Source organism: Prosopis cineraria, unplaced genomic scaffold, assembly GCF_029017545.1.
Source record: "Prosopis cineraria cultivar Desert tree isolate PC_DT_omini unplaced genomic scaffold, ASM2901754v1 PC2, whole genome shotgun sequence".
NCBI classification, from domain to species: Eukaryota; Viridiplantae; Streptophyta; class Magnoliopsida; order Fabales; family Fabaceae; genus Prosopis; species Prosopis cineraria.
Window position 1 is genome coordinate 3,082,507 of NW_026555333.1, and position 27,090 is coordinate 3,109,596.

The following is a 27,090-nucleotide window of genomic DNA, read 5'->3' on the forward strand; positions in this document are numbered from 1 at the left end:
GGGTTAAATGGGCCGACGCTAACCCGTTTTACACGCCGCGGGTTATACTGCTGTAGTTGCTCTTTTTTCTACTTAGAGAGCACATTAAAATTTACAGGATTGAGGGGCTAAAGTGAAATCATATTTTTGTCTAGTTAATAAAATGCTCCTAATTTATAAATTAATAAAATGCCTTGTTGTTCGAAGAAGTTGTAGTTCAAATGTTAATAAGTTTTTTTTTATATTCTGTTGCAGTTTAAATTTTGAAATATTATTTTTTAAATTGATTTTTAAATATCAATTACCCATTTGTACAATAGGCTTAAATGTCATTTTTATTTCTCAACTATGGCGAAAAGGCCACTAAGTTCTGTCAGCTTTCCTGTGAGTCAATTTTATTTTTTAATGTTAAAAATTTTATTTTCCATCACCTTATTGTATGCTAATTGTGTGTGTTACCTATTTATTGCTTTATAGGCCTGTGATTTTGCACATTTAGCAAGCTACACATGCATAGGTCACACTTTTAAATATTTTTTATAATAAAATATTATACCATTGGCCCTACTTTCACTTTTTATCCTATTCCTTCTCTCTCATCTATTCCTTCCTTCCATCTTTTCTTTTTCTCCTTGCCCTCTTCTCTCTCCCTCATGTTCTTCCACTCAATTTTTTTCTCCTCCATTCACCTCCTTTCGTTCCATTCATGCCCTTAATTTAAAAAACACCTAAATATTCTCCAGACGACATTCCACTCATGCCCTTAAAAGTACATGCAAATGAGAAAGAAATAGAGAGAGAGAGAGTGATAGCCAAGCATGGAGGTTTGAGGAAGAATTGATGGTTGAGCAATCTCCTACTAACCCATATGGTTGAGGTTGGCTAAGTCCTTGAATTGGTTGTGTGAGAGAGAGAGAGAGAGAGTCAGATGGGTAATGGTTTGAGACAATAAGGCTAGAATCGTGATATTCTAAGAGTGTTATTCTGCACTGTTCAAGAAAGCCATCTAACTTTTTGCAATGTGTGGTGCAGAGATCATCATCCCTCCTCTCCCCCTATCGTCATTTACTACTAATGCTTGAGTTTGGTCTTCCAGTAAATTATCTTGCCCTTCAACTTCACCTACTAGTTCCTTATTGATTTCATAAGAACTCATCACTATTTCATAAGAGAGACTTAATTTAACTTGACTGTGCCTAAAATGGAGCGTGTTCTTGTCACTGTAGAATTGGTGCTATAATGGCCCTAACTAAATGACATCGCAACCTTCAATCTTGCTTGAGATTCGTGGCAAGTGCTTCGCCACCTACTACAAAAGACATCATGTGTTGTCAAAGAGGGGGGAGGAAAGATAGGAGAGAGATGGAGGCGGGAAGTGGATGTAAAAAATATATAAAGTGGGTTCCACTAATAAAAAATTAGTGATAGAGGCACTAAGAAATCATAATTATAATGTTGAGAAACAAAATTTATCCACAATTAAACTTAGAGTGTCCAATGACCTTTTGAGTACTAAAGGGTAAAATTGACTTTTAATCCTACATAATATCAACAAATTATAATTTAGATCTAGACAAGTTATTATTTGACTTAAAAAGCTTTAGATCTCACCTTTAATGATGGAGCTCTAGTTAACGTCGACGATGGTAGTGGAAAGGTGAACTTTTTTAAATAATTAAGAGGTGTTTTGGTAATTGAACCAAAAGGCATGTTTTCTCTCATCACTCAATCCTACAATGTAATTTTAATCCAAGATGTGATGTAATCCATGATTTGAGAAATCTTCTTACTCCTGTCTTTTGCCACAAGTTATTTAGATTAATCTATTTACTAGGGAGAATTTCATTTAAAACTCCTTGATTACACTTAATAAAAAAGAAGGCTTCTTAAACTCTGAAAATTTACTTCAGACTAAGGATATTGAAGTGATTTAAAATATAAAGTAAAATTACCTCATTGTCTCTTATCCCTTGTGATTCTCTTCTAGCCTAACATCCATTGTATTTTAAGTTGTTCATTGACTTATAAAAATTGTTTATACCATTATTGAATCTTGATTTCATCTTAAGTGTTGTAATCATGGTAAAACGAGTTATTTATTTCCTTACATTAATTTGTTCATTAACCCACATGAGATATTTGTATTATGATTAAATCTTAATTTTATTCCAAGCGCTGTGATAATGGTAAAATGAGTTGTTTATTTCTCCACATCAAGTTCTTCATTGATCAAATGGAGTTGTCTGTGTCATTACTGAATATTGATTTTATTCTAAAGTGCTATGATCATGATAAAATGAATTGTTCATCTATCCATATCAAATTATTCATTGACCTACTAAAATTGTTTGTGTCATTACAACAGATCATCAAGGAAATTTCTCTCTAAATCCCCAAGATTTTCAATTTAAGCTCTCAAGTTGATATTCCCACAAAATTGATAAACAACAATAGTCTAGAATAGCAAAAAAAATCAACTCTTACATGTAATTAATTCCAAGCAAGGATTATTCATCATAATTACAAATCTCAAAATACAAAATCTCTAGATTTCTTGAAGATTTGGATTTATTACAATAACTCTTCCACAGTTTGTCACCAAAAGTCTTCAATTGTGGGTTACAAAAATTTTTCAATGATCCTAGCAGCGATGCAATCACCATGAAGATTAGGAAGAAGGATCAAAGGGAGGCAGGGCTATTCAATGTTCAAAATTAAAAGGGGGTCCTGTTAATCTCTAGAAGTTCATGTTATTTCATCACATTTTTCTTAGATTCTAATCCATTTTGGTTTAATTGTATATGTTTTTATTGCTCAAATTAGGAAAATGTGTATTTTGTTTTCGACTTGTGTTCTTGGCTTTAATTTAATATTTTTAGCTTAATTTTATGTTATTTTGATTGAAGTTTTGATTAGAAGCATTTCTGGAGCTTTGTGAATGTTTATGGAAGGCTTTTGGATGAAGAAATCAAGAGCAAAATGAATGATTTTTGTTAGCTGTAAAAACAGTGCAGAACTGCCAAAGTCGTCCCAAAGTCGTGACTTTCGTTCACGACTTTCGCCGCTATCAGAAAAAGGCTACGTTTCATTTATCAGAAATTAGTTGGCTAGGATACATATAAGTTGAGAGCTTGATCCAGAACGCATTCTTCAGACTTTTAGACACTTTTGGAGCTTGGTTATGCTAGGGTTTGGGCATTAGAAGAGTTAGGATCAAGAGATTGAAGCTTTGAAGACATTTGGAGCTCATTTTCTTTAGTTTTTCTATTCCTCTTCCCTTTTCTCTCTTGTAATATGAAATGGGTCCACTTATTTTGTATATTTGTAGCTTGTGGATGATTATGAGTAACTAAACCCTTTGTTCTAGGATTATTTGAAACCCTTGTATGGATTAACACTATATTTCTACTCTCTTTTTGTGATTAATGATATATATGTGTTTATTTTACTCTTTCCTTAATGCTTCTACTTGATTGGCCACCATTTAGATGTTGGGTTCACTTAATTGATACTTGAGAGGGCTAGGTTGAGTGTAGAACTTGGGTAAAATTATGTAAGAACTTGATATTTGCATGTTGAATAGATGGTTTTGTTAGTAAGATAGAGATATACTTGCTAGCCTTGCGTAGCCACATTAGGGTTGGTGTTTAAAATTGAGTTTTATTAATTGTAACAAGAGATTGGACAATTAATTTAACTAAATCCTTGTTCATGACTTGAGAGAGCTTGTCCAAGTATTTTTAGAACTCTAGGTTAGCACTTATTTTCATTAAAAGCATTTATGAGAGGAGGTAATTTTGATGTTATGAAATGTAAGGGGGACAATTAATCCTAGGTCTTAAATTGTGTTGGAAGTTTGTGAATCACTCACTTTTCTTTTTTTTTTCTAGAGTTAATTTCATTTGCAAAATCATTTTCACGTAATTTTGTGTAGCTCAGCTTGATCAAATTTACTTAGTCTTTTGCTTGATCATTGTTTTTGAATAAATCCTCGAGGGAATGATACTTTACTTTCATTATATTACTTGTTACGATCCGTACACTTGCGGTAAGCAACAGGTCCCTTGGGGATCGATCTCTTTGCAACTTCTTCTCAGTATGAATTAGAGTGAGAGAGTGTTTTTGGACAGAGAGAGTGAAGAAAAGGGAATCTAAAGATTTTTTTTAATTTAAAAAAGGTCAATCTTGTTATTTCCCTCAATATTTTAATTTCATTTCATTACCCCTGGTTTGAAATAAAATTTTAGAATGTAAAGGGCCTTCTTTTTTATTATATTTGGTCAAGGTGTTTTAAAATGAAATTTTCCCTATTTACTAACACATTAGACTAGATAAAAAAAGATGAAAATTAACAGTGACAATTTAAAAAATACATTAGAAAAATATATACTTGTATTTATAATTAACTCCTGAGGTCGCAGGAATTTAAAAAAAAAATCTCAAGGTAGGAAAATCAAAACTTTTTGCTGATCCAACACAAAATTAAATTAAAGTTTAATAATAAAACCAGGTATCTCTTTATTAGAAATGTAGCACAATAAAATTTTATAATCTTAAATTGAAACACGTGTTCACAATTTAAAAATACAATATAATTTTAATTTTTTAATAATATTTAAATCTCATTTTGTAGCAACAATTTCATCATCAACAATAAATTCATCCGCACCATGTACATCTAAATGAAATGTGGATAGCTTTTGGTATTTGCATACATTGAAAAACAAACAAACGCCAAAATAAACGCATCCTAGAAGCTCAAAATGTTAAAAGTTATATAATCTCATCTCATTCAATAAAAATTTCCAAATAAAACAACAGCCTAGCCCACCTAATTGGGTTTTTTTTTTATTTGACATTAAATTGGTTGGTTAAACAAGTTTTCTCATCTCATTATTATTATTATACTGCATACTCCCTCTATTTAAAAATATATGACTTTTTTAATCAAATTTTACTTTTAATAAAGTAGTTACGTGTCTTTAAATTAACTTTATTTTTTTATATTTACTCTTATTTAATAGGGTGTTTTACCTTAAAAAAATAAAGTAATTTATTCAATGGGAGCACTTTTGAAAAAAGATAATTATTACACTTTAAAAAATTAAAAATGCCTTATAATTTTGGACATTCAACTTTTAAAAAATATACATTTTTTAATAGAAGGAGCATATTTTTTAGTAATTATAAATTTATTTCTTACATAATATGTTAAATAACAAGCAAAATTTATTAGTCATTTTCTATATGATACTTTAATAAATAAAATAAAACATGGATTAATTTTGCTTCAGTTGTTAATTAATGAACCTTGAACACCTATTTTAACCGGCTCGATAACTTAATTGATTTTCAAAAAATTGATTATTAGCCAACTTCTTTGGTCATATTGTATTACTTTTGGCATCAACATAACCTCAATGATTCTTTTGGTTTCGTATACATATTTTTAATGTTTACATATGTATTATTTTGTTAGAAATAATTTTATTCAAGATATTATCGAATACTAAATATATATATCTTTTTTAATAAAAATATTTTGTTTATGTATTTATTCCGTGATGAATGTACAAGCCTACAAGCAAAGAAACAAGTCTCCCTTTAGTTAAAAAAAATTCTAATATTTCATATAATTAAGCTTGGTCTTTATTAATTGAGCTCAAGGTCAAGTCCATAAGTTTTTTTTATTTTTTATTTTTAAATTCTTAAAATTTAATTTTTTGAATTATAAAATTATATATCCTTTCTCTAAAATATAAATTATAATATTCAACAATTAAAAATAATTAATACAATTCTAATTTTAAAATACAAGTGTGTGTGTGTGTGTGTATTAAAGGAAGAATGACAAATAAATCCCTCTCAAATAAGAAAATGACAAATTAATTATATGAAATGTGATAATATCTTTTAAATCCTAAAGAATGTAATTATCATTAAAATTTTGATAAAATGACAAAAATACTCCTTAATTTAAAAAAGTGAAGAGCAATGGTGAGAGAAAATTGTGAATGTTTAAACCACTTTAGTCATTTATTGAACCAAATTTATAAATTTTAAAACTAAAGTTGTAAACAAAAAAATTTTTGTTTCAATTTGCTAATTAAAAAAAATAGTAAGAGAAAGTTGTGAATGCCTAAACCACTTTAATCCTTTACTAAACCAAAGTTGTGAATTCTAGAGTCAAAATTGTAAACAAAACAAACTTTGTTATACTTTATTGATTAAAGAAAAATGATAAAAAAATTGTAAATATTTAAACTATTTTAATTAATTGATAAACTAAAGTTATAAATTTCAAAACTAAAATTGTGAATAAAAAAACTATTACATTCTTTTAAATTAAAAGATATTTTTTATTTTATCAAAAAGTTTAATAACAATTAAATCTCTTGAAACTTAGAAAGCATTATGATATTTTGTAGGGCCAAATTGCCATTTTCCTATATTTCAGAAGGTTTTATTTGTCATTCTCTATATTTAAAAATCTAAATGTAATTCAAAAATTAAAAATACTTCTTATGGGTAAAACAAAAGGTGAGCCTTTAGATCATCCATACCTAATTTCAAAAGACCTAACAAATTCAAGCTTAGAAGCCCAATATTATATTAAAAATTTTTAATTTTTTAAATCTAAGCCTTTTATAAAAAAAAACTTAAACAAGCAACCTGTATTCTTAGCTCTTATCAAAATAGCCCAAACGACTAAGTGCAACTAATTTGCATTAGTTTAGTTTAGGCAAAGTAGGCCTCAAATTCAAACATTGAACCCAAAGCTTTTAGAAGTTGGATTTCGAGTTGGCAGTCTACCCAACCTAATTCATATACCCAAATAACATTTAAAAATGAAAGGAAGAATTATAATCAAATTCCACATAAAAAAAATTAATCAGTATAAAATCCATTAATTAATTGTGTTGCTAATACAGTTTGACTCAATTATCAATAAAACTTATAATAATTAATTTACTTGTGTATGATTTCAATGTAATTCTCTTAAAATGAAATTATATTGCCAATGAAAATTAATCATTGTAAAGTCTATTAACGACTAATTATGTTGTTAATACAATCTAACTCAGTTGTCAATAAAACTTATAATAATTAATTTACTTGTGTAATTTCAATGTAATTCTCTTAAAATAAAATTATATTGCCAATTTTAGTGATATACATGATTACATAATTGGCTATTATAAAATGCGTAAAATTAATAGAACATTTCCAAAGAATGTGTAACAAGAAGCATTCATATAGAAAGCAACCAAACCATAAAGCTCTCGTTGCCCCTGCCACAAAAAGGTAACCTAAGTGATTTAAAGCCTCTCGTTATAACAAGGCAGGCCCTTATAATTTACAGAACTTAAGGAGGCCTAAAACAGAAATGACTACTATCAACATAGTAAAAAAGGTCGCCAAAGTTAGCTTCTCAAAAATCGTAGTCTATCTTTTTTGTCTTGATCGGGATACCTGCAAATAAGAATGGATTTCATCATTTCAAACAGAGCCAACATCCAAGAAAGCAAAGGCAGACAAGCCGCAAGCGCCCTCGCAGGTTAAGATTTCCATGAAAACACTGGTTTTACTAGAGGCAAAATAAAGATACCGAGGGACTCACAGCCTTTTCATTTGTATTTACAACTTCTGACTCTGAAGTCCCTGTAGATTTTCCCCTTCTATTCTCATTTGCTGCAAAAAGACATTTCGGCATCATTATAAGAATTTCTGGATGATTAAAAAAATCGTGGGAACAGGAAACTAATTTGACTTGATTTACTTTGCTGTGTAACATTAACCCAAAAAAAAAAAAAAAAAAAGGAAGAGAGGGGGGTGGGGCGCCTAGGGCAGGATACCCGAGAGCAATGCTCTAGATGACTTTTAAGGTATAATTGAAATTAAACGCGCCCTTCTAAGTTGGTAGCGTTTTACAATTACGATGTGAACACGAACTCCATGAGCTGATACTATAGTAAATATGCATATACGTATCCATGTGCATGAATGAAGGCTTCTCATGATCTTGATGAAAGGAAAATCAATGCATCTGCACTTTACATTATGCTTTTTGTCATCTCATACTTAAAGTAGAGGATATCACGATAGTAAGAAAATTGCAATCATTCCACATATTGGAGTGTACCAATCATTATTTCCTCCAAAACTTCATTGGCTAAATTACCCACCATTTTCGTGGTTAAGTGATGTTCCCTCGTTGGTTACTCTGCCTCCTGTTGTGGCGTTAGCTTTCTTTATCCTGACACGGCGAGAGTGTTTGCCGGGGTCACTGCAAAATGAAATAGGCATTCCCATGTGAAACAGGCCCCGAGAGAGAGAGAGAGACACTAGAATATGACACACTGAAGGAAAATGTCAGGATTTAATAGCAAAAGGCCTCAAGGCATAATAATAATAATTAAAAAAAGGCATAACAATAATCTAAGAAAAAAAGATCATCAAAAGTTGCACCAGACGCCAACACTAGCGCGAAAGTGCAGATAAATGGGAACAGTAGTACTGTAAACTCCAGCAAAATGTTATTTAGCAGCCAGATTTCAGTGAAGAGGCATGTCCTTACCATGCCCACCAAAGTTCTAAACCAAATTAAAGAGTCCTCCCAACCATATACGGCATCAAATCCAGTTGTGCCCATAATTATAATACAAAACAAGTCAACGATCATAATCATGTTTAAAAGTTTCTACGGATATGGTAATTTTTCACATGATATCATGTAGCGAGCACCAGAGATTTGTGAGGAGTATGCAACTAATAGTGCAGTGCTACAAGTATTAAAACTATAAAATTATCTACGCTGAGAATAACAGAGGAAGGTATCGAAGATTAAGTGTATATTTGATTTTCAGTTTACACTTGGCAAAAGTTCACTTGAGGGATCCAATTATTTATTGAATTTGGCAAAAGCACATTCCAAATATGATTTGAATATATTTTTTAGAGTTATCCAAACAGGCCCTAAATCTCACAGACAGATAACGAGAATGCATAAATGCAAATAGCAGAAATCAAACTCAATGAACACTTGGTAAGTGTCCAGTAGTGTGGGGTGAAGGGGACAAACAAAGCATGCTATAGTTTGTTTGGTGAAGCGTCTCTTTATGAAAGATAATAAGCCAAAGTCAAGGTGAATAATTGATGATATGCCTCTGCTCTGCATTTAACTTGTTAGCTAAACGGAAATCAATGACAAGCATGTGAAATCTAATAACTTCACTAGCTAAGGCAAGAAGTCAAGAACAGAAAGAGGAAGTGAAGAGCAGAAATATAAAGAACTATAGGATAATAACCAAGACCGTAAATATTAAAAAGCAAAGAAAAGAAGCTTAATCAATGTTCATGAAATACTTATGGGGAAGATCTTTTTTTTTTCCCAGGATTTAGTTCTAGCTCACAATGTCAATTATCACTCGCAACATTAGTGTCAGCCATTGAAGAATTCTGTTCTTTTAATCAAGTATTTCGAAATGGGTTTTGCATTACATTTTATCAATATAACACCACGCAATGAGCAAGACAAAATGAACACTAAGAGGATACACTGATTTGTAAGCTCGTTCCTAAAAATGAACAAATTGACAAGGAAGTAAAAGTTCAGAACCTCAACTCACCAGTGCCACAAGTGACATTGATTTGAACAGTCTGCCAGTACATCTTCCTTCTAAGAAAATTGTCATTGTCATTCATTCGTTTCAATACATGAACATCTTTAAGCAACACACTGACGCAGTAATATTAAAAGAGACACAAACCAAATCTCAAACGAAGACATACATTACAGATGAAGGTTAAGGTGCACGTTGAGGTATGAGATATGAGGTGCTTAAATTAAATAAAGAATATCTTACAATGCATGACAATTCCTACCAAATTAAATTAGATAATGAACATGTATTATATATAATAAATCAAAATAGAAATATAAGTTTCTTATTCTAATCTTAAAGTCTAACTTCAACAAAGTTAGCCACAATGATAAATGATACCAAATATATTTAATTTCAGATCTCAAAGATTAAGAGTTAAAAATTTGTAAGCAAAATTACAATTTAACCAATATGCATTGAAACCAAACTACAAAAAATTATTACATAATACTTAATCTGGAATACCCAAATACTACACAGTATATACTGGTATGGATATGGCTCTAAGACTCAAATTTAAAAGTACTCAGGCTTCATAGTCCTTCATGCTCGAATAAATGATATAGGAAGCCAACATTGTTACAAAAGCTATTTTTGCCGCTTTCAGACTAATCTTCCATCATTTGAAATATTGCCAGTAAAATACAAATATCACAAATATTATTCATTTATCTAACCTTTTGACATTTGAATGAATTTCCAACAAACCTTTGTGCCACGAGAATCATTGAGATTGGTTCTGGGGCGCTTGGAAGGTTGACCAGTATATTTTCCACTTCTCACAGCATTCTCTAGGAAAGAAGCTGCGGTCCTTTTTGACTTGCGGGTTGAAACGCGTGATTCAACCAGAGAACTCACAGAACCACAAGATGAAAGTCGGTTCCCTTCCAGAGTTCTTTCAAAAGGTTCAGATGCAATATTCTTTTGCCAATGAATTGTAGAACACTCATGCAAACCAACTGGCCCAGGGTTAATGGAAGACACAACATTTCCCCCCCTTTTCCCTGGAGGGATATTAGATCTTACGGTTCTCACATGTGTCTTTTCCCTCCATAACAAATCATCTGGTTCGTTAGATGCCAAATTGGATGTAATGTGTGTGTTAAGATTGCACTTTGGAACATCCTCTTGACACTTGCGACTATATTTAAGAGTTCTAAGAGGCTGATAACAGGGAGAAAAGCATACATGTGAAAATTATATTTATAAACAAAAATGAAGGAATATTTGAAGCCTATGGTGGCCACGTAAAACATACCTTCTGAACACATGCCTGAGGGACATATGATCTAAGCTTTTGCAAGACGCAGCTCAGAAAGCTTTCATCAAAATAGGTCTTTCTGGGATTAGCCTGCAGTTCACAAATAAATCACATAAAAACTTGTTATAAAAGTCACATAATAAGCCTGCATAAACAGTACAAAAATGTTGTTGTTTTTTTGTGAATATAAGACAAGTTCTCTAGAAATCTCACATTGTTCTTAGCAAAACTCATTTTATATAACGATGAAGGCAGCAAAATTTGTCCAGGAGCTTGTGATGCAGAAATTTCACCGTGTTTTAATGCATTTAAAATGAATATGCCAATGTCAGCCAGCATATGCAGCTTCTGCAATTTTATGAACCACAATAAGCATGTAACACAGCTGAGATAGGAATTGATTAATGGGGAAAATATTAAAAGTATTTTACAGGAGTCATCTGCACATTGACAGCATCCTCAGCTTTTCTGATAGCCCGTAAAATACTAAACAGATATAATACAGCATCATTTACAAGGTCCTGGTCTCCATCAACAATACTTGAATTGACTAATGCCTGCATAAAAATATACAGCGGACTGCAAAGGAGCAGATTCCATATATCACCAACTTTTAGACTCATTCATGTGCCATAATTAGTACAACTGAAACGTGCCAGGATAAAGGATGCATTACCTACAGAGGTCAGCACACAATTGTTCATCTTGACAGCCTTCAGATGGAAAGCCAGTATCACGAGAAAGTACATGAATCAGAAAGACTACAACGTATGCTGGATAACCAAAAACTGCCCCTTGCACAGATGAAAGTTGCCGTGTTCGAGCTACTATGCTGTAATCCTTGATAAATTCTGCCAAAAATTTAGAGCTCTGAAATGAACAGTATTAGTAGCATTATCAGTAAAAACATAGAAAAGTAAGTTAGTTCAGAAAAAATTCAACAGGGAAGACAGAACAATTACAAAAAAATTGTGAGCTTTTTTCTGAAGTTATGATGAAGAAATAATATTCCACATTCATCTAATTAGGGAGTGTTTGCTTGGCCCAACTATGAAACAAACTTTGAAAGCTTATAATTGTTTGTTCCTCCATTAGCTTCCGGACATTTATCTAAGGTTAACACATCATTATTCTGTATAAATACAAATATGAAAAATAAAGTCTGAAACGCACTCCAATTTCTCTTATTACCCAAGAGAGAAACTTTTACTTCCTTTCAGCATGATATAGAAACTCGTAAATTTTAATGTAACTGAAAAATGACAGAAAGTTAAAATGAATTCAAAGGCTCTCATTTTAAGACACGTAGGGAAATACAAATTTGAACAATAACTTTCAAACATATCAACAAACAATGGAGAACAGACACGACATGCCAGAAGTGAGAAATGCCCCCAAGCAACGTAAAGCGTGGATGTCAAAAAATCTATAAATGAACATGATAGTGCTTATGGTTGTGCTACCAAGAGTAATAAGCTGACAAAATAGACTCAAGTACATTGGGATTTAGGCGATTAAAAGAAAGATGTAAAAAGAAACAAGAAAAGTAAAATAATGAAAATAGAAGTAGAACACCCTCTAGTCTATGTAAAATGCTGGCTTAGCCAATTTATGTAAGGCAACATACAAAAAGTTCCTGTAAGAGTGACTGGAAAGGCGGGAGATTGGCCATGGTGGTGAATGTAAACAAATATTTCCCTTAAGCAAGCATTTGAGCTATACTTATCATCAAGTGTTGTGCAGTATGGGACCTGATAAGAAGATATCAAGGAGCTTAGCTGGTAATGAGGTCTGCTTCTACGACATTTATACAACCCTTTCTAAAAAAACATTCTTATGATAATCCCAACTCATTGGCTTAAAGCAGATGGGTGCTCGAAGGTGATTTATCATGGACTGGAAAGGAGAATGACCTCATGCATACCTGGTGGGAAGAAAGAGACATTCAAGAAAGGGAGGTCGTAGAAATGAAATACGCAGAATGTGTTGGCGAAACGAAGGAACTTGGAACTATGAATAAAAAATGTCCTGCTGTGCATTGTAGAAATCTACGATTGGTGCAGGAGTTTCTAAGCTAGGATGTAACAACAGGCGTAACAAACTTGTGCAGTTGTTTTCTAATGAGTTTGAGTTAAAATTTGTCTCACTAAAAATGTTTAGAGGAAAATGAGAAACTATGTTCAAAAATAAACACTTCAAAAGCTCCAAGGTAACATCGTTTCATGTCTCATTAGCACATGGAATGTAGGGCTTGGGTTCAGGGATGACGCTCTGCTTTTTCCTTCATTTACAGTCATTAGGACAAAAGCAAATCCAAGTTGCCACTAGCTAAATTTACAGAAAAGATAATCATTTACACAGTCAAAGGCAAACCTACATGACATTGCAGATCCTCAATCCCATCCATCATGGCCAATGGAAAAGCGCATGCATATCTAATAGGTAGCTTACGCTCCTTGAACATTTTATGTATTTTATTTAGAAATGATCTCCTAATAGAAGATGACGAGTCCTGAAACATGAAAGCGGACCATTAAAAACTGATATAATCAACTACGTTAATGAAAAAGAGTGAACCAATCATCGATGAACAAATAATAGTAAGTGGTTGAGCCGCAAAAAGAATAATGAATGGGCACCAAAAGGAATTGCAGATGTTTGCTTCCTTCAAACGGAAATTTTCTACATTTTTTCATGGTGAAAAGAAATTTTCAAACTTTTTCCTGTTCTGCAAACGTAGTATTTTACATTTCCCTGGCTTTCGATATAGGCCTTAATTCAGATCGTAGAAAAGATTCTCTATGTTTTGTTTTGAATTTGATTGAACAAATATGAAAAAAAATATTGCAACAAAATATAAGCTAAAAAGAAACGACTAACCAAAACAGAATAAACTAAGGAAAAAATCTATAATAATAATAATTGTTTAAAAGGTATATATTCGAAAATGGTATCACGAAAAAGTGAAGTGGATTTTAAAAATAATACCCAAATTGATAGAAACAAGATCAACGATATTTTAAAAAATTCTTAGCAGCAGTGGTAAAATAAAACTTGAAATCAAAGATAATAAAAATGGACACAGGACTCTGACATAACAAATGCACTTTGTGGTGCTACTCGAAACTACCACGCCGACCATCATTTGCTAACAGCGAAAATTTCAAAACTCCAAAATTTCTTCAACACACACAGTTTAAAATTTACAATATAAATTATCCCTCTTGAGTATTTCAAGCTAAGCTAAAATTACTATTGTGATTGGTCCCTCAAATAATATATTCTGATTTGACCATCAGAGACCATTAGTTAAATCAACAGTATTTCTACCTCTACTTTCTTTACCAGATGATTTAAGTGAAATGCAAAGTCGAATGAACATACCTTTGCATTCAAAATAGTGAAGCGAAAAATCTCTGGAGAAATATGATGATCCCACCTCCTAGACAGCCGGAGAATTGACTTTGCAGCAACTAATCTGATACAAGCCCCGTCACTTTCACTACAAACAAGTTTCGCCAGGCAGAATTAATCAATCAAGTTTCAAGATGCACATCCAAACAGCTAGTACATAACACACAACCAGACAACTTTTTGCAGATATTTCATTTGGCATTTTATGTGCCCATATGTCACGTTTCCAGGTATCCGGACAATTATCAGTTTTATAAGGAAAAGAAAAAACATTGTAACCGTTTAAAGCGCGTTTTCCTTATTATTATTTTATATATTCAGCCTATTGTACATAAGTTGAATCCTTGGGGCACTATTATACATTCCACTTAGCTCTAGGGGTAATAGTGCAAATTCTCTTATTCCGTGAACCTCTAAATATGGGCTCTCTTCATTTGTAAATGCATCAGAGTCCTATTAAAGAGAAGACTACACCCTCTTCTTCTGTTTGATACCAAGTAAAGATATCTATAACTTGCGCATACAAAAAAATTAGGCAAAAACGGAAGAGTGAAAACAATTAGTTTATCAGTCATACCTAGAATTCGAACCGACATAACGATCACTGTGCTGCAACATTCTTAACAAAATGTCCAACAAACCAATAAAATCTCGTCTTACACAGTTCCCTTGCTCTGGCAGATAACTCTTTACTAGTGTTTTTAGTCCATAAACCTGCATTAATACGTGTTAGAATGATTGCATAGCCGTTGTGAAGGATAACAAATTTGCAGCATCTAGTTGAGAAATAACACTAACATTTGTTTGAGCTCCCTCAGATTTTATCTCAAGCAGGTTTAGAAAAACTTATCATTGAGAAAGAAAAACAGTTGCAAGTTGAAACTTATCTTATACATGTATATATAGACAGATACATTTATATATAATCAATATGAGCCCAGTTACTGTATATCGTTACTTATGCAAGCGCACTAAGTGAAACTATAATTATGAACCTGGCGTTGCACGGGAAGTTGTGATGACATGCAAAAATAAACAAGCAAAGGTTGAAAATTGCGTAAGGTAGAAATTAATTTGATCCAGCTCATGGTCCCATAAAACTAAATTAAACAAAAAAAAAAGAAATAAAATATAATGGTAGAAAAGGACAAAATATAAAGTATTAGACTAGTAAAATATCTCAAATTAGAATGTCATTTATAAGTCAAATTCACAAAGCGACTTCCTACAAATCTATCTATATATTTAGTTTACTCTAGATATATAACATTTATAAGACGACACACTATGTTATAAATAATACAACTCACTTCAATGTCTATCTAAAATAGGGGTCACATTTGGGTTATATATATAGATATAGAGAGATAGAGATTACTAATTATCAATGTTCAATTTAAAATTTATAATCATACTATTTACGAATTGTGAACAGCCGAACTTATTCTATAGACTTCATGGAACCCATGGACCCGCCTAATTTTAGCAACAAGCAAAAACATAATGTGATATCACGGCATTATTTCTTTTTCCTTCTTTTTGACATTTGTACCTGCAGCTTTATTGGATGGAATTGCTGAATACCGAATTCAAATGCAGTATCTGATCTCTCATACTAACCTTCAATTGGGAGGGATCGCTACACCCAAATGAACCATCAGACGATGTTGCATTGTGAACGTCATCCAAGTGCTCCGCCTAAACAGAAAAATAACTAGCCAGTCAGAGAAACCCCCCCACGTCAAACTTGTCCCCGCATAATAAAATCAAACAAGCAAGAGCGTCGAATTTACTTGAATAATCTTATGAGAAATATATTTTGTAATTTCCGCATCTCGAGTGTCAAAAGTTGAAATAGAGTATTGTGCAATGCATCCCAAAGACTGCAAAACTGTTGGAAGATTGCGCTGGCTATAAAGAGAAATAATAAGTTCCTGTAAAGCAAAAGAGACAGGGGGATCAGGGCAATCTTCACTACTAAGAAGAGTTCATATAAATTATAAAATATAAACACAAGGTTATGCTTGTCATAACCGGGCCCATCAAATATGAATGACAAACATGACCTTCTAATGAGCCAAGCATTGTAACATGCAGCAACACTGGAAGCGAGAGCAAGACTCATGACATGAGCGCCGTTTTTATATAAGAATTTGGTACCATTTATTTTTTCATCCCCTAAAAAATATGACTCAATTACCAAACCCTGTTCCTTATTATAAAAAATTTCACGACACTCCCCTTAAAATTAAAAAAGGCACATATGAACTCGTTTTATATAGAATATCCTCAATTAATTAAAGCATACAACGGAAATCTCAATAAATATATATTTAATCAACATTACACTAACAACTATGCTAAAACTAAGCAAGATTTTAGAATAAATTAAGTTAATTGCTTCAAACATGAAAAAAAATAAAACATTGAGAAATATCTTTTTGTAAGTCATATTTTTAAAGAAAAATAATAATTTTACAGTTCACGATATTTCAATCAAGATAACTAACACATGAATTATATTAAAATAGTTATTTTCTCGCTAAAAAAATATAAAAATAAGAGGATTCATATCCCGTCAAATAACGGTACCTGATACAGATCTGAGAAAAATGATTGATCAGAACTCAAAGCAGCCATTGCCAATATAGCAAATTTAGCCTGTGTGCGAGTGCCCTCCAGGCACATTTTTTGGAGAAATGGGTAAATATCACTGTAAACCAAAAACAAAATGAGGCTAAACCAAAACAGAAGTCAAACACTAGTCAGACATTTAAGAGGAAACTATTGTGAGATCCTTGGATGGAACTGGGCCACGGTTTTCATGTTAGTTAAGCCGTTTTTTTTGTTTTTTGTTTTTTGTATGCTCCTTTTGTTTCCATGGGAAGAATTTCCTCTTCAACTACTTCTTACTACATTTAGATGGTTTTTTGCTGGGCAGCTGATTAAATTGAGTCCGAATCCATCACTCATTTAGGTACTAATCTTCAAAGCCCACCATTTTGATTATCAGGAAACGATGAGAAAGGGCAACTAATGGTGAATTTTATTAAAACCGTAGATGTTATGATGCTTGCCAGAAACATGGGTTTGACATCTATACAAGCACAAAGCAGAAGCAGAGGTGACCTGAGTTTGATCGAAATGTGAGAGCCCGCTTTTGCTAAGACCTCAATCAGCTTGTCATTAACTGCGCTCTTCTGTTCCACCAACTTTTGGAACTGCTCTTCGGAGTCTTTCAGGATTGCAGGAAAAGTTCTCACAATGGCCTAGTTGAAATTGACAGAACGATTTATCAAATGGAATCCGCATCAAACAATAATTATATGATCACGTGTGTGGCAAGCTTTGGTCAATTTCTCAATCAAAGGGAGACGACAAATAGTAGCCATATTAACAATTAACATAGAATGCTCTCAACTCTTATATTTAAAGGAGAAAAACCTTTTTTTTTTTCAGGTATGGTTAGTTCATTAATAAGAAACTCAATAAGCAGATGGTCAAAAGTACCATTCTCACCAAATCCTCAAAAGAAAGGAGGAAAGAAGATTTTCCATCATAAACAATCTTAGATTGACGTAATTCATCTCGTAATGATTACTCGTAAAAAACAGGTGCATCAAATTTGGTAGAGCTAGCTATACATTCTCTAGGGCCAGCACTTCTTGTATGCATTGAAATCAAGAGGTTCTTGGCACCAAAAAGAATGCACCATAAATATCCACTAAGCAGTAAGTTCTGTTACCAGGAGAAGCTTTACAGAAGAATCCTCGAAGCGCCTGTTTCCAACTGTGGAATTGGAAATATAATCTAAAATATAATGGACGTGCTCTGAGCTGAAAATGTTGTATGAACATTTAGAGAAGAGTGAACGTAGAAACTCAAAATATGGATTGCTCTCCGCAACCATTCTCAGAAGCATATCCTGAGAGAAAACAAAATAAGGGTCATATAAAATCAGAAACAATGGACAACTATAAAAAGATGAGTTACATCACTCGGGAAATGATATACATGAAAGATCTTACACGGTAACATGGCAAAAGATTTATTGCCAGGTCTTCAAAACCCCACATCAATTATCCTCATTAGAAAGAGGTTACGTATCCCAAAAGTGAGCTATCATATGCATCACTAGTTTCTCGTAGATTTAATGTAAGATACAGATGCAGTCAAAGTTCATGCAAAACATGCCTAAACCACTTTCAATAACATCAGTTTATCCAGCTCCTATCATCATCACAGAATTTACTTGCCATGGAAAAGAAAACACAGTCATTTATCTGCCACCTAAGTTATGGAAGAATGATAGGCCGTGTGCCAAAATGAGGAACAGAATAATGCATGGTACGCACTTCCTCACACAAGAAAAGGGAACAGATTCAAATAATATCAAGGCCAAAATGGTGAATGTGTGATACGAACACCACTAAGCCCTCCCCCTCTAAACAAAAACATACCTGGATAATTTTTCTGGTTGCAAAAGTCTGCTCCTCCAACATTTGTTCGAGCGAGTTAAATATATTATTATCTTTAAGTTGGTTCACTTTATGTAACCACTCTTCTGCTTTAGGGGGGTCTGGAAAAAATGAGGCCATTTTTGTGAATATATTTTCAATAGTCTTCTGTAAATCTTCAGACCAATTTTCCTGAAAAGCAGATATAAACTCCATTATTTCCCGGATATCAATTCATGGTCAGAAAGCACAAAGATAAATTTGCAACATGTTAAAACCAATTTATCTTCTACAAATAAGATATCATTTAAAATATACATAGGAGACTATACAGCATGCACAAACAAACTCCTTTATTTGATAAGTAAGAAGTTAGTGAAGAAAATAATGCCACCAAAGAGGAAAATGTCTGCATGTGTGCGCACTCGCGAGAGCAGAAGGAGAGGGGGGAGATACAAGCCAAAGAAAACAAAAGGACAATAATGTGTAAGGAAAACCAAGAAGAAAAGACTATTAAAACATCTTTAAATTTAGGAAAATTACTAAATCATCCAATGAAAAGAAGGTAACCAAGATGCTAATATTTTTCAACAAGTTTTATCCCACTAGATGGGGTTAGCCATATAGATTATACAACATCATTGTGCTCTATCATTTACCAAGCTTTTGAGAATGTTAATTAAAATGTCTCAATGAACAACTTTCATAAGTATTCTCCTTAGCTTTCCTCTACTATTCTTAACAGAGCTTAAAATTAGTCATTTCATTTTTCTCACTGGTGCCTCTCGCGGTCTTCTTTGTACATGTCTAATTCATCTTAAACGATTTTCTACCATTTTTTGCTCAATAGATGCTACGTCCACTTTTTCTCATATATACTCATTTCGGATTTTATCTTTACGTGTATGCCTGTACATCCATCTCAACATTCTCCCCTTTATTACTTTAACTTTATGCTCTTGTTGTCTCGCTAAAGCTCAACATTCACTAACATATAACAAAGATAATCTTATAGCAATTTGATAAAACTTCCCTTTAAGTTTATTAGGCATCTTTTGATCACAAATTAGCTTCTTTAACCTTACTCCAATTAAACTACTTAGCTTTTATCTTATATGCAACATCCTCGTTAATTTCTCCATCATGTTGAATAATAACTCCCAAATATCTAAACTTTTTCACTTAAGATACAATCTGATCTCCCAATTTCACTTTCAAATTATTACTGACTGGCCTCTTATCAAAATTACAATACAACTATTATATCTTATTCATACTCAGGCTGAAACCTTTTGACTCCAATGTCCTCTGTAACTCTAGTTTACAATTAATCTCTTCTCTTATCTTTAAAATAAGAACTATATTATCCGCAAAAAACATGCATTTGAGGATTTCCTCTTGAACATGCTCAGTCGAAATATTTAGCTCAAACAAAAAAAATAAGGACTCGAAGATGATTCCTAATGTAGTCCAATCCTTATAGAAAAGTCTTTTATTTCACTGCCAAACGTTCTTATACAAGTTGTTGCCCCCTCATACATGTTTTGTATAGCTTTAATATAAGCAATCCAGAGATTTTACTTGTCCAAAGCTTTTCAAAGTACTTCTCTCAATACATGATTATAAATTTTTTCCAAATAAATGAAAACGATGTATAAATCTTTATATTTGCATAGATAAAGTAGATAAATTGCTTTTGTAATCACTCTATCCGGCATAAAGCCAAATTAATTCACAGAAATATCAATCTCCAATCTCAATCTATGCTTAATTACTCTTTTCCACAATTTCAGTGTATGACTATAAGTTTAACCCATCTATAGTTTGCATAATTTTGAATATCCCTTTTATTTTTTGTAAATAGGAACTTAGATGCTTCTCCTTATTTCTTAGGCATTTTCTTGGACTATGAGATCTCATTAAACAACTTAGTTAGCCATCGCACCCCCCTTCACCTTAATATTTTCACATTTCAATAGGAATACAATCAGGTCCATTGACTCTACCATTTGCTATTTTCTTAAGAACTTCCTTTATCTCACTATCTCGTATCCTTTGATAGAATGACAAATTTTATTTTTCACAAATTACTAAATCCTCCAAGTTACTAGACGAACCCCCTCTATCATTGAAAAGTTTTGAAAAGTAAGTATCCTGTTTGTCTTTAACATAACCATCTATGATCAAAACTCTTCCCTCTTCATCCTTTATGCAACTTATCTATTCCAGATCTCTCAATTTTCTTTCCCTACTTTTAACAATCTTATAAATTTTTCATTCTCCATTCTTTGTTTCAAGACCATTGTAAAGCTCTTCAAATGCTTTAGCATCTTCACTCACAGCTTGCATAGTTTCCTTCTTAATCATATGACACCTTTCCCAATTTTCATCATTATTGCACAAATGGAACGCTTTAAAACATTCCCTATGTTTGACTTTTTCCTATACATTATCATTCCACCACCAAGACTCTTTATCTCTTAGACCAAAACCTTTTGATTCTCCCAAAACTTCTTTAGCAACCTTCGTTACCTTCTAAGGAAGGAAAATTAGTACCCTACCTTTAATGAGAAAACTGGTCCATAACATTATACTCAAGCACACGCAATAAATCAAACACACAAACTTTGAAGCCACTGAGCTATGCTTTCAACTTCTACCCACAGTTTCTGTCCAACTTCAACAATCAAATATGTTCACAAGACCATGCAACCATAATGTATTACCAAGAAGTTTCCATGAAAAACCAGATAGCATTCAATTTTTACTATGTAACAAAGCTTATTTTCATGGAAGGCCAACTTTAAAACCAATGCATAGTTGTTCAAGGAATAGAAAATGGCATAAATAGAATCTGAAAGAATGAAAAGACTTCCTCATCTTATATATTGCTAAGTTGATGAAAAGGCTTCACCAAGTTATGATTAAAAAAATAACTCAATTTTGGTACCTTCAATTGCTTCCGCAAAGCCAAATAGTTTTTAATCTCACTTTGCAACCTGAAAACAGGAAAGACTTGTAACAAATAATCCACTAATCTCCTTTCATCATATTCATAGCTTTCAATACCCCTACCTTCTCTTTTGAGATAAAATAGTATGCAATGCCTTTTCATGAAGAGGGCTGAAAAGAGAAAATATGTGTATCCAGTGATTTGCCCTTTCCTCAACGGAAAGATGCTCTGGAAATAAATCATCAGCGAGAACTAATTCCATGCTGTGTGAACTGAAACAATTTAACATAGAATAAATTTTATCAAGTCTGATGTCATCAAAAGAACTCTTGGTTTGCTTCAACTGGCAATACAGAGTAGATAAGCTGACCTGAACTCCTTACAATCTTTATCAAAGTAAAGCATCAAAATTTTACATGGAATCTCTTCAAAGTGATCGCTAGTTGTCATGCTGCCTTCACAACACTTCCTACAGTAGTCTTGATATACTTCCATAAGCTTTTGCAAGGCCATCTTTCTGACAGATATCTGGAAATGATTAGAAAAAACATATCAAGAGAAAGAAGAGAAGAGATATCTTAGAAAAAAGATGTTAAATTTCTAGACTTCTGTCATGTCATTCAATAGGCAAAAGCATTAAAAGCACATGCCTTTTTATCCCGAATTCTTTCGGTGACTTGAGATATTAGTTTGGATGGTACAAGTTGCAAGTTTGACTTGGAAAGATCACAGGCAACAAGAATTGCCTGCATTCTTACTCTATCATCAAAGTCTAGTAATCGATCTTCAACAGCAGCTGCTCAATATAAAAGATGCCATGAGTCACTTGCAAGATATCATGAGGGAACTATAAATCAGGAGGCAAAGCATCCTAAAAATAGAATTATCCCAATGACAAGTTCTAAGGAGCTTACATATAATTTCATGAAATTCTCTTCCAGATGGATTTGCCACATAAATAGCTTTAGCACAATGCAAGGCACTAATTCTAACATCCACAGACTTATCAGAAAATCTCTTCAAAAATTCCACAAAAAGATCATGATACTTCTGTGCGGCATGATGTTCTGGAAGTGCAAAAAGCTTTCCAACCAAATTAACAGCTTGTATCCGAACATCTACCTGATCAGCCTGTAAACAGGATCTTAGATGCAATAAATGTGAGAAGAGATACATTTCTAAAAGAAAATATCAATTTCAATCACTTTTTTGATTCAACCATTATAGCATTTAAACTATAAAGGGTAAAAGTGAATATACCAATAACTCTCTGATCAAGCTTGGAATGACAGCAAGAAGCATCTCAGGAGCACATTGGAATATTTTAAAAATTATTTCATGGTAAAATTCTTTCAGCCCAGAGCTTACAGCATCTCTGTCATTTATGCAAGAAGTTAAAAACCAACAAACAAGGGGCTTCAGCTCTTTCTCATCTGCACAACTGATGACCAATGCAGCTAGTTGAGAAGCAGCACAGGTTGCATCCTGTAATTCATTCAGAAAGAGCTAAGTGGAACTTTAAGGCCAGTACAGTTTTCTTTGATAGAAAACACCACACCAGTGTTATTCCAAGCAATAAAAGTAAAATGTCATAAATCTATCTTGATAAAATAAGCATTTCAGCAATTTTACTCTGTCCAGTATTCAATTCTTCCAGGTATAACAAGCAAGTAGACTGTAGGGCCATGCTTAGCACAAAGTTTAAGGTAAATCTCACTGTTTATGGCTTACAAATAGTGCAAGTGCAACTTTCCATAAATTTATATGATATGTAGATACATGTATGCATGCTTATGCTTATTTGAGAAAGAAAATTTTGAGGGCAATTGAAAATAATAGTCACATGCATGAGAGAGGTTCTAGAAATTAATTCACATTAGGTAGATTAAATAGAAATCTTTGCTTGACAAATATCAAATGATGCTCAGTTAACTTGGTATTTATACACATTGAACTCATTACATCAGGAGAGATGATTTCAGCTTTAAACCCATAGCAGCTTGCCTTTTTTGCCAACATGATGAAAAATGTTCAAACAAAAGAGCAACAAGCTAATATTCTGACAAAAACACTTGGGAGACAGCAACATTACTGTAGCTTGGAGGACCATGGATTTGTACGGCTCCAACTTGGGGAATGCGGGAGAAAGTTAGCTAAGTTACTGTAGCTAGTTATAAAGAGTTAGAGAAGGTACAGTTGGATGAGATGGCCGCTAGCACTATTATAGCAATCAGACTGAATAATTGAAGCATCAAATTATCGAATTCCAGCACTTATTTTCTCACTGATTGTTAAATAAGAAAAATATATGTACTTGCTTCCTGGAAGAATTCCCATTGATGAAGCAGAATTAATTTTGTAGATAAATTAAGAAAAATACACTTTAGAGGAAACAGCAGACTCCAACCTCCTAACCTTCAGATTTATAACCTTCAAGATGCTATATATCTAAAACGAATATAAATGACATGCATCACGCAAATTGACCAGAAAACAATGCATAACATTCGCTTTGCGTATGGATGATCATCAATATTCTTGTCAGCGCATTGGGGGAAAATATAATTTTACATTACAAAAAAATTACGAGACATTTAACCTCAACTTCTTTATATAAGACTTTGAAAAGTAAATAAAAAAAGATTAAAACATAATATTATATATATATATAAGCACACAATTAATAGGGGCCTTACTTTTCTTCCCTTTACAAGATTTTGTAATATCACCTCCAAGAGTTGCTGAGAAGCTCCTACGTTTAATATATCAATCATGATAGAAGACATAGCATCTCTCAAACTCGCATGGTGGTCATCTCTGAAAAAAGGGGGGGATGAAATGTATTATGTCATTATTGTCATAAAAAATGCTAATGAAAAAATAGGGGGCTGACTACTCAACCAAAAGTAATAACTACAGTCAAGTAAAGCATTGCCTTAAAAACTGATGTCCCAGTCTGAACTTAACAATATGATTAGGGCTGATGGAAAACGTACAAAGAAATGAGTGAAAGCTTAAAATTGATAAACCTACAATGAATCTAACAGAAGTTGAGAGATTTCCATTTCTATGGGAATCAATACAATATAACCTAGAGAAATTACAACACAAGCATATTTCTTGCATGCAAAATATTGGACACAATTGCCCATGGTTTTACTTATAAAAAAGCATCACATAAGTGCATTTGCAATTACCTAAACCAAGACTTCTGTTTTAAAGTCCTTGTTGAGATAATATGAGTTGTTAAAACACAGGACTAAATACTGATGAATTTGTCCAATCAAATAACACAAAAACAAAGGAACACATTTTTAGCCACAAAAGAGGATGGGTATTAACCTTGCAACAGAGAAAAAAATTTTGAACATCTCGACAATCAAAGCTTCAGAATCAATATCCAGCATGATCACACAGCATTTTAACCGAGCCACAGTTTCCAATATCTTCACCCTTTTTGAAAAGAGTGGACTTGAGGTATCAGCTAGATCCGCAAAAGTGCTAATGATAAGTTTAAACACACCCTGAATTAAAACATGTCTCTCAAATCAGTATAGAAGTAAACATAGTACAGGCACCCAAGTGCTGTCAAAAACTAAACACGAGAAAAAGAGAGAGCTAAAAAAACTCCCAGTTATGTTCTGTATGATGGTTACCTTTAAATCTTTGTCCTCAAAAGGTGGTTCTGGTGCCCTGATCCTAAAAATTTCAGTGACACATATAGCAACTAGAAGTCTAACATCTTTATCTGCATGTTGAAGCAGATCGCAAATGATCACGTGTTCAAGGGTCTTTAAGGAAGCTACTCGATTTTGGGCAGCTTCCTGCTTTCTGAGAGCTTCTTTCTGTTTATTATTAGCTTGTGCTTCATTAGCGGATTCAATTAGAGAGAACTGTTCTAACTGAGACAATGCACTTACAGCTTGCTGCACGAGAGTTTGTAATAATAGGATCACGGTCAGCATACAAAATATTAGATCACGTGTACCTTGAAGCAAATGATAAGACAGAATTCCAGCAAACTATTTTAGTGTCTGAAATGACCATGAACAGCACAACTTATTAAATGTAGAACATGCGTCTCTCCAGCCCCCACTCCCCGAAGACAGCAAGACAACATCAAAAATTTGCAAACCACTCGATTAATTATAACCACTTGAGAGCTGAGACTGAAATTCAACCGATTCTTTCTTTGGTAACACGTGGAGACGGCAGATGCAAGAGAACCTACATTACATTATCTGGTCGCGCTCTTTGGCCATGCACAGGATGCAGAGACAACATGATGACGCCAAAACACACCGCAAATGGGCTAAATAGAAGGGGAATACACATACAGTTATATTCTTAACAGGTGTTCTACTTCGAAGAATTAGAGGGCCTGAAAATTATTGTCCCCGCAAAGATTCACTTCCCCACTTTCTATGAACAACATGGAACGCAAAATTTATAGGTCCAACTTGTAAAGCCTACTATAGGTCCAACTGGAAGCCAGCTCCCTTCTCTAAATTCATCAATATCGACAATTAGCATTCACCAGGGGAAAAAAAAAACACTTTCATATTAGTCTGATAATGTGAGCCATCTTAGTGAAGCTTTAAAACAGGTGGAGAGTTGTCATGTGATGGACCGGTTACTGAAAACAAAACATGAGAAAGGAACCGGGGGGCGGAGGAGGGTAACGCTTACTCGCAGGGATTTGACAATGAAATCCTTCGAAGGACGACTTCGCTGGCCGAGACGAGCTCCAATTTCGGAGATGAGCTGCAGCACGGCTTGGTCCATGGAAGCGGCAACGATCAGTTAACCAAAATCGGATAATTTGGGGTCTGCGTGTGTGTGAAGCATGTGAAACGGCGAAAGGGGAGCGCGGTTTATGCGTTTGATTTGTTTTCGAGTGCGGAAGTCTCCCGCCTCTTGCATCAGCGTGGCTATGACGCGCCTCCATTTGGGCTCTTTTTGGCGGTAGGAACATCAAAGAATTATATACTATATACTCCTTTTATTTAAAAAATAAAAAATATTTTTAATTAAATTTTATCTCTTAATAAAATAATTACTTACTTTTAAATTAATTTTATTTTTTTATATTTATTTTTAATAAACACCCTACAATAAATATAAATTCATTATCAATACAAGCATTTTTGAAAAAAAAGATAATGATTACACCTCAAAATACTAAAAATATATTATACTTTTTAACATCTAATTTCTCAAAAAATATCTTATATTTTTAAATGAAGAAAGTAATTCCCAAACAAACATGAACCACCACTAGGCTATTGAAGCCTTTTGTTGTATACATGCAAAAAATTATATATATATATATATATATATATTAAATTTAGGGAGACAAGG

General features: G+C 33.1%; 1 protein-coding gene across 4 annotated transcripts; it reads right to left on the reverse strand.

Annotated features, from left to right (window-relative positions):
• Positions 1-7,160: 7,160 nt before the first annotated feature.
• On the reverse strand, positions 7,161-26,608 carry LOC129303270 (sister chromatid cohesion protein PDS5 homolog B). Of its 4 annotated transcripts, none has more exons than XM_054942467.1 (28): positions 26,419-26,608; positions 25,386-25,655; positions 25,072-25,253; positions 24,426-24,546; positions 22,990-23,214; positions 22,644-22,860; positions 22,380-22,525; positions 22,100-22,257; positions 21,852-22,001; positions 21,727-21,775; positions 18,780-18,968; positions 18,065-18,244; positions 17,449-17,588; positions 16,912-17,032; positions 16,113-16,253; positions 15,940-16,017; positions 14,897-15,033; positions 14,290-14,407; positions 13,283-13,417; positions 11,582-11,775; positions 11,337-11,484; positions 11,119-11,253; positions 10,903-10,995; positions 10,353-10,808; positions 9,609-9,655; positions 8,166-8,266; positions 7,589-7,671; positions 7,161-7,452 (listed from the first exon to the last, which is right to left on the reverse strand). In XM_054942467.1, the coding sequence occupies exons 1-28, from the start codon at positions 26,512-26,514 to the stop codon at positions 7,426-7,428; spliced, it is 4,137 nt and encodes a 1,378-aa protein (XP_054798442.1). In that variant the 5' UTR covers positions 26,515-26,608; the 3' UTR covers positions 7,161-7,425. The 4 variants fall into 4 exon arrangements, 3 of the variants coding, with proteins under 3 accessions (XP_054798442.1, XP_054798443.1, XP_054798441.1); XM_054942468.1 differs by having other exon boundaries at positions 7,601-7,671; positions 9,609-9,658; XM_054942466.1 differs by having other exon boundaries at positions 9,609-9,658.
• Positions 26,609-27,090: the final 482 nt, after the last annotated feature.

Excerpts from the sequence above, each read along its gene's own strand:
- LOC129303270 (XM_054942466.1), bottom strand. The coding sequence starts at position 26,514 with ATGGACCAAGCCGTGCTGCAGCTCATCTCCGAAATTGGAGCTCGTCTC. Across the intron at positions 24,547-25,071 it reads ATTTTTTTCTCTGTTGCAAG|AGATGACCACCATGCGAGTT; the intron begins GTTAATACCCAT and ends CCCTTTTTTCAG. Across the intron at positions 10,809-10,902 it reads CTCAGGCATGTGTTCAGAAG|CCTCTTAGAACTCTTAAATA; the intron begins GTATGTTTTACG and ends CCCTGTTATCAG.